The sequence below is a fragment of the Primulina eburnea genome, chromosome 10 (genome assembly GCF_022965805.1).
Source record: "Primulina eburnea isolate SZY01 chromosome 10, ASM2296580v1, whole genome shotgun sequence".
Taxonomy (NCBI): domain Eukaryota; kingdom Viridiplantae; phylum Streptophyta; class Magnoliopsida; order Lamiales; family Gesneriaceae; genus Primulina; species Primulina eburnea.
Window position 1 is genome coordinate 3,806,387 of NC_133110.1, and position 8,247 is coordinate 3,814,633.

At 37.2% G+C, this 8,247-nt stretch overlaps 1 protein-coding gene across 2 annotated transcripts; it reads right to left on the minus strand.

Moving 5' to 3' along the window:
* Positions 1–928: 928 nt before the first annotated feature.
* Positions 929–7,444, minus strand: LOC140842610 (pleiotropic drug resistance protein 2-like). Of its 2 annotated transcripts, XM_073210627.1 has the most exons (20): positions 6,835–7,442; positions 6,630–6,750; positions 6,357–6,445; positions 6,185–6,269; positions 5,800–6,090; positions 5,615–5,705; positions 4,626–5,526; positions 4,383–4,543; positions 4,207–4,310; positions 3,966–4,131; positions 3,824–3,892; positions 3,565–3,695; positions 3,121–3,453; positions 2,730–3,020; positions 2,561–2,644; positions 2,341–2,474; positions 2,018–2,245; positions 1,764–1,935; positions 1,347–1,601; positions 929–1,265 (listed from the first exon to the last, which is right to left on the minus strand). In XM_073210627.1, exons 1-20 carry the CDS (start codon positions 7,197–7,199, stop codon positions 996–998), a joined length of 4,341 nt encoding a protein of 1,446 aa, XP_073066728.1. In that variant the 5' UTR covers positions 7,200–7,442; the 3' UTR covers positions 929–995. The 2 variants fall into 2 exon arrangements, with proteins under 2 accessions (XP_073066728.1, XP_073066727.1); XM_073210626.1 differs by having other exon boundaries at positions 929–1,601; positions 6,835–7,444.
* Between the last annotated feature and the right edge of the window lie 803 nt (positions 7,445–8,247).

Genomic DNA, 8,247 nt, shown 5'->3' on the forward strand with positions numbered 1-8,247 from the left:
TTATCCACGATCATAAAAAATAATTTCTTCGGAATAATTTTAATTTATTGTTTTAATTCGAATCGCACTAATTTAATTAATGAATTTGTATATAAGTTAATTATTGATTGATTTGATTTTAAAAGTAATATTCTCTTAATTACAAATTTGAAGTGACAAGTTAGCATAATAATTTCCATATATTTAATGATTCCAAGACGCATTTGTCTGCTCAAAGACTAAAACATGTTTGTTTACTCGAATTTAATCGTTTGTCCTAAGTGGAGATTTTCAAATTAAAAGAATAATAGATTTAATTAATAATATGATTTCATTGACTGGAAGAGTAACCTACGCTGAAGACCTATCGGATAATGTGGGCACTTTTTATTTTATGGAACCTATTCTATGTTTCAAGCATTCTTAGTTTATCACGGCATGCATGAAAATTTTTCATGAGACTGTTTCACAAGTCAATTTTTTAAGACAAATCTTCATATTTATTTAACACATGAATTTTTTTTATTTTTTTATTGTATATATGGATCGAGACGACTTATCTCATGGATAAAAATCCGTGAAACCGTTGCACCAAACACATACTCTCTTGTCACATTATGTAGGGTGAAATTAATCACCAGGGATAATTTTTGCATTTAAATATTAACCAGACAATGGCCGTACTTAGACAAACTAGAAGTCGCACGTTTAATTCATTCATTAATCAATATTCGTTCCTTTTTCGTATTTTTTTTAAAGTTTTGCATCTTAATTAGAATGTTGGTATAATATTTAATTTCACAAAATAAAATAATTTATTTTAAGAGCAACAAACATGAATTTAAGTGGCAACCTACCTAAAATAATCCTAGGATAAAAAACAAATAATAAGCTTAAAAACATGAAAAATGAAAGACCCAAAGATAAAATCTTGGCCATAATAATCGGATAATCTACAAGTATCTATTTCCAATTAATATGTTGAAGATTGAATGATTCACAGGGAGTTGGTTTCTTCATCTCCTTTGGTAGTTGAGACATTTGATACCAAAAGCAAAAACCAAAACAAAGAGCAGCACAAAAACCAAATGCATCACACCAACAACTGGTAAAAAATCATGATCATAACCTAAGCTATGTTTAAGGTAAGCCTTAACTGTCATAACACCATCTCCAGGCACTTCTATTCCAGAAGTTAAATCACCAACTTGAGACGTAACGACCCCGTATATCGTCCATGCAACCGGAGAACACCAGTAGTACCATCTCCACCATATAGGAATTTGCTGCAGCAAACATACATGTTTTCCAGTGAGTATGATCCATAAAAATGGACTAGTCTTATCAATGGAAGAGTGTGGACTAACCGTTCGAGGGACGAGGAAACCGGAGAACAAGTTCCAAAAACTAACGAAGAATGATGCCACGATGGCAGCAATCTGGAGACCTGGAGTCAGGGCAATGAGCATCATCCCGTATAGGGTGAAGTATACGAAGCACATGAAAATGAAGTAGTAGAACCAGAAGAATTTCCCGACTGTCCATTCGAAACCGATCATTGAGTACAGTATAACAGCGTAAACCACAGTTTGAATTGCTACATAAATCATCTCTATGGCCACCTGAAAAAAAAAATATAGAAAGTTGTAAGTATGTAATCTTTTGCACAAAAAAACCAAGTTTTACTTGAGTTCTAAACAAAAGTAAGGAATATGTCCAGATTAGAATTTTCATGTCTTTCAAGCTACCATGTCCATCCATCGATTTAAAGTGATTCCTGATACCTGAGAGATTGCATAAGGAAGAGCTGAATACATTCCAGCAGCACGTTCTCGATAGGAAACCGTTCTCTCGACAGAAACAACACTTTGCACAGAGTTACTATTGCTGGCACCGAGGAATAGAATAGCCGAATAGAAAGCTCCCAAAAGATTCTGAAGATCTTGTTGTTTTCCTCTGTCAAAACAAATAATGTCTTAGACAGCCCGAAAACGCAAGCTATTGCATATATATTGAAACATAAAACGGCCAAACTCACGTTTTTTTCCCCTTGTTCCAGAAAATAATACCGAATATAATAGCGATCACAGTAGTCATGAAAAATCGAACGGCATTGTAACGAGGATTCCTCCAATAAGACCAAAACTGCTTCCAGAAACAAGCTTTGCACTGATTAAAAAATGGTTGTGAATACTTTGTAGGGTAAAAAAGATCTTCGGATCCTGGTGGAGGTGTGCTTAGTTCTTTGATAAGTTCTTGATTTCTCCTAAAAAATTGTAATGAAGTGGGGAAATGAGATTCAGATTAACTCAAATATCGACAACATTGAAATCAAGTTATAACTTTTCCTTTTTTACTTACTGATAAAGGGATGAACTTGCATATATATCAGCAAAATCGATTCTAAGTTGCCCTTCCATTGCTGGAGTGCTGATGTCCAACATCCAGGTAGCTGGGTTGTACCCGCTTTTTATCTTAGGAACCCCGGGAATAGCCTGTGGAGGAAAAACAAACGGCGTTAGCAATTACAAGAATGAAATTATGGTAATAGATTTCTCGATTTCTTAGAGATTATACTCACTTCAAAATATTCTACAAGCTTATGGGAATGGTGTCCGAGTGATCCGGCATAGGTGACTTGTCCTCCTCTCTTCATCAAAAGTAGCTGTACCAAATGCACGGTTTATAGCTAAGATGCTCGATGGATAGGTAGAATGAAACAAAAAAAGAGTAAGAAGATTGTACTATACGTCATCAAAGGCTTCGAATATATCTATACTCGGTTGGTGAATTGTGCAAACGATGGTTCTGCCGGTGTCCACCGTATTTCTCACAGCACGCATGACAATTGCGGCAGCTCTAGCATCGAGACCTGATGTTGGTTCGTCCATGAAGATGATGGATGGATTCGCAACCAACTCTACCGCAATAGTTAGCCTCTTTCTTTGTTCAGTTGAAAGGCCATCAATGCCAGGTAGCCCGACTAGCGAATTTCTTATGGTGTTAAGCTCGACTAATTCCATTACTTCTTCCACAAACATCTATAGTCAAGATAGTAAAAATAGGTATAACTTTTCAAATCATCTTTCGATCCATTAGAATATGAAAATAGCACCTCAAGAAAAATTGATGACACGGTACCTTCCGTTTGTTACTCTTTACTTCTACTGGAAGGCGTAACCAAGCAGAGTATAGAATAGATTCATAGACTGTAACATGGGGTGAATGAATATCATTCTGTTCACAGTACCCACTGACCCGGGCAAACGTCTCCTGATTTTTCGGGTACCCTGAGACGCTAATACTTCCCTCGATGTATCCACCAGTCTTTCTTCCGGCTAAAACATCCATTAAGGTTGTCTTTCCGGCTCCACTGACACCAACAAGTGCTGTTAATATTCCAGGACGGAAAGCACCACTCACATCTCGTAGTAGTTGGAGACGATCTTCTCCCAAGCCTTGAGCTTTCATTTCCTGCCCAAAAACCCATATATATAACACCTCAATGATTCATGAGAATAAGATATTAGAAGACAAAAAATTTAGAACGAAAGAGGAAAAAAAAACAAGAAAGAATGTACATACAGCAGGCATATCCACATAGTAGTTCATATGGTTGAACACAAGTGACAGAGGCTGAAATGGCAAAACCATTCCTTTTTTCGCTGTATGAGCCACTGTGCTGTTTGAAGCTTGTTTCAATTCATTTTCAAAGTCTGTAGACAAGTATATGAAACACAAAAGTACATGTATATTGTGAGCAAAGGGCAGTAACATAGATTTTGTCTCGTCAATGGCTCAATGCTATGAGACACTAAAATCTATCAGATATAGTCGCGATCACCTTCAGATGCAGAAGATTTCTTTTTGCAGTCATTTTCGTCCATGGTTATAGTCTTTGAATCTGCCAAAGCTGAAAAGATATGAAATGTGTCAATTTAGGCTTCATTGTAAAACAATAAAATTGCAACCGATTATAAACTTACGATTCAAGAAACTCAGTGCTGCAATGAAAAAAATGTTGAAAAGAATCGAAAATCCTATCAGTGCAATAACACAAATCCAAAACATATAGTCTGCGGTATAGAAGCCCCTCGATTGAAGTAGAACCTTCCCGACAGTTGTTTCGTGGAATCGAGGATCTGTATTAGGCTGCATTAAGAAGTTTTGAACCATCAAATACGGTTATGTATCACAAAATTATGAGGAAATGAACTTGGAACTTACGGTACTCCATCTTTTGTCGAGAAATTCATTCATAGCTATCGCGTTTTGTCCGTAACTCATGGGAGAGACATAATAAGCCCATTTAAGCCATGGCTCCAAATCATCTATCGGCAAAGATAAGATTCAGCTGGGGAATAGTAAAAGTTCCAAATTACAGAATTGATCAAGAATCTTACTTTTCGAAACAATAAAACCCCCAAGAACGAAGACCAGGAGCAAAGTGAAGGTCCCTAAAGTCATTGCGACAACCTGATTTCTTCCAATAACAGCAATGAAACGGAACAGACCAAGAGCCATCTGATGTATACTGAAGAATGCCAAAAACTGTCGGAAGAATCTAGAGCATCAATGTAAAATTGGTCAGAAACATTAATGTCCGAACTGATGAGACAAAAATTGAAACTACGAGAGTGTATTACCTTCCAGCAGCAGGAGCAAACCCGATTGTATAGTAAGTTAAAATTATCCATATTGCAGACTCCATAAAAGATATGGGAATTCTTAATATCCAAATAGGCAAACCAAAAGCCCACGCCGGATAGAACAAGAAATCTCTTTGCTTATAGAACACCGGAAGCCTAAAAACTGTCAATGTAAGTTCGGCCATCCCATTAAACATCATATTTATTAGACTGAAGAAAAGTGCTCCGAAAAACTTTCCGCCATCTATTAGTCTACCGTGTGGCATCTCTGTTCTTAAGAACAATGTAAACGCTATAATCGACATAACTGTTATTTGTGTAGTCTTGAATATATATACAAACGAGTTACGCTTCATGAGCAGCCATTCTCTCGAAAAGCAGGCACGAAATAGTTCCCAGTTGGAGATGCCATACTTTTCTTTTACCAAAGCAGCAGGGTGGACTTTGGCACTATCATACGGAATGCTCAACTCTTCACAAAGATTTTGGCCAATGTGAAAGGAGTTGAAGGCGTCAGCAAACTCTGCAACTGAGATATATTTGTATGATTGTTCTTTCTTGAACCAATATTGTGCCTGGTCTTTCTTGGATGTCACTTCTTGAAGAAAATCGGCAGCTCCTTTCCGTTCAGGGCATCTGAATCCCAGGTGCTCGAAGAACTCGAGAACATTTTCTCGGGGACCTTGGTAGATGATTTGACCTTCAGACAATAAGATAACATCATCGAAAAGGTCATATGTCTCAGGGGCTGGTTGTAGTAGAGCGATGATCATTGTCGCGTCCATTATGTGCACCATTTGCCTCATGTACTTGACAATCTGAAAGGTGGTGGAGCTGTCCAAACCAGTTGATATTTCATCCATGAAAAGAGCTCGTTTGCTTCCAACTAGCATCTCTCCTGTGAAACCAGACAAAATAACGTATCACAAAATTTGATGTCATAGTGTAGAAGTCTTACCATTTTACCCAGGATTGTGAATATCTACCTGTAGTCACTCGTTTCTTTTGCCCTCCTGAAATTCCCCTTCTCATTTCGTTACCTACCATAATATCTGAGCATACGTCCAATCCAAGAAGCTGTCATTCGAGCAACAGAAGTTAGTTTTGATCCCCTTAAATCCGCATACTTTAAGAAGAAGACTTCGGAGAATCTGAGGCACGAAAACAAAACCTTTAGTACATAATCTGTGACCAAACTACTTCTTTGACCTGAAATAGATGTAGCTTTCATGAACGCGTCAATTTCAGGGTCAGGCTTGATGCCAGCTTCTTTCTCCCGCCTAGAGAGTTCTGCGAGCATTTCGTATCTTGTGCCGACGCCCATACAACGACCTGAGAAATCTAAAGTCTCCCTCACGGTCATCTCCCCATGATGAAGGTCGTGTTGGCTGATATAAGCACATGTCCTTTGAGGCACAAATTCACTTAACTCATGCCCACAATAGGTGATCCTCCCAGATTTCTGGATAAAAGAGATCTCAGCAAATATTAAAAAATGGCGAACATAGAAAACAAAATATAAATCTTGAAATAGATACATGGCACAAAAAATGTACCCTTAAACCACCATCAAGCTTCCCAGCAAGTGAGAGCAATAATGATGTCTTTCCGGCACCAGGAGGACCCAGCAGCAAGACCATCCTGATAAGCAAAAACTCGATCTTTACACAAACTAAGAAAATGATGATCGAATATTCAATAAAATCAACACAAAAATTTTAAAAATACCTTGATGGTTTGATTATCCCACTAACATCTTTTAGTATTTGAATGTTTTTTTTCTTCGATGGGGCTATCCGCAACCGTACCAAAATATTCTGTTATCCATATTTACCACCCAAAATACAGAAACAAAATTATTCTTTTACTTTCTTGAATGTTATATTAACTATTCAATAAGTTTGATCAAAGAAGGAAACACCCATGCATCTCAAAATTCTCAGTACTCAAAAGAAAATCAAATATTCATGAACGGTTGATCCAAAGTACATCGAAGTATACCTCAATAGCATTCATTGCTGCATTAATCAAAGTCGGCAGTGCTCTTTTTCCAACATACACGTCTCCATCGACGGACAAATGCTCGTATCTTATCTCGATTTTTGGTGTATCTATTCCCACCCTGCATAGCCATCATAAAACACTTTACATCAAGAATCCATCGGCACACAGATATTTGATCATCACTCACGCACAAACAGATCACCTATCAATGCGACTCCTCAGCCTTTGTAGAAACCTCTCGTAGTCATCCTCGACGGCCTTGAGAATTTTATCCATCAAAAGTTTTTTCTCATCGTCTCCGAGCTTGCGTACGTCAATCTCACTAGCTTTCACCTCCCCATTTTGGATCAACTCCGTCAGGACACCTTTTTTCATCCGATCATAAGTAGGCAGCCGTTCGATGGCGGCCCACCGCAGCTCTTCCTCATCATCCTCTCTGAAGCTGCGACTGAACACATCTGGCGGCGGCTGCCACACATCTTGCAAGCTCAGCCGCCCAGAAGATGTCCGGGTATGCCTACTGCTGACTGTTCTATCCAGATCATCACCAGCCAAAATCGTGGCCATCTACCGTCGCAACAATCTTGAATTTCTTAAACAGATCTATATATCTTAAGCTTGCGCGGAGTAAAGTTTACAGAGCATAAAGGTATCATCTAAAAGGATTAATGTTGATCATGAATCAAGAAAGCAACACGAGTGATTTATGGCAACGAGCACGCTCTCTTCTATATAGTGCATGGGTTGCTTGGCCATAAACTTTCGTGGAAAACCCGTGAAATAGGAAAGAAAATTTCAAGTGAAAATGATTTGGGAGGAGCAAGCAAAACAAATCTTTACTATATAACCTCGCATCATGCCAAACGTCATGTATACGAAAAGCCACTTCTACATGGTTAAATTTTATTGCAGGGTCGTTCTTTTTTATAATAATGTTGGGAGACATGTTATTCATTCGACATTTATATTTAGGCAATATTTTGAGTGAGACAGTCTCACGGTTCGTATTTTATGAGATAGATATCTTATTTGGGTCATTCATGAAAAAATATTACTTTTTATTGTGAATATCGGTAGGGTTGACCCGTCTCACAGATAAATATTCGTGAGACAGTCTTCAAGAGGCCTCATTTATATGTATTATAAAATAAAATATTATATAAGGGATCTCACATATATATTTTTATACATCCAGAAATGTATATACATATATATATATATACTAAAACACATGTAATTCAGGTGTAATAAAGAATAAACTTTTGGTTCAAAGAATAAAATAAAAAAGTTTTCTTAGAACGGTTTTAAGAAATTATCCTGGTCAAAATTTCCTTTTCCTTTGAACTTTCAAGTATGGTATTTGGAACAATGTTTGAAAAAATTAGAATGTCATATTTTGAAATCCAAATTGATACGATGTTGTCTGCCAAATTCTTTGAACTTTCAAGTCTAATATTCTGGACAGGATTTCGACAAACTAACTATAAGCGCATCAGATAAACTTCCAGATAAAATGATTTAAAAAAATTAAATATCTTCAAAGTTTGTGCGTGAATATAGATCAACGAAATCTGCATTTTATATGTTCGATTGTTTTTGTTTTTCTCTGTTTTCT

Excerpts from the sequence above, each read along its gene's own strand:
- LOC140842610 (XM_073210626.1), bottom strand. The coding sequence starts at position 7,199 with ATGGCCACGATTTTGGCTGGTGATGATCTGGATAGAACAGTCAGCAGT. Across the intron at positions 5,527-5,614 it reads AAAGAAACGAGTGACTACAG|GAGAGATGCTAGTTGGAAGC; the intron begins GTAGATATTCAC and ends CTGGTTTCACAG. Across the intron at positions 3,021-3,120 it reads TAAAGAGTAACAAACGGAAG|ATGTTTGTGGAAGAAGTAAT; the intron begins GTACCGTGTCAT and ends TCTTGACTATAG.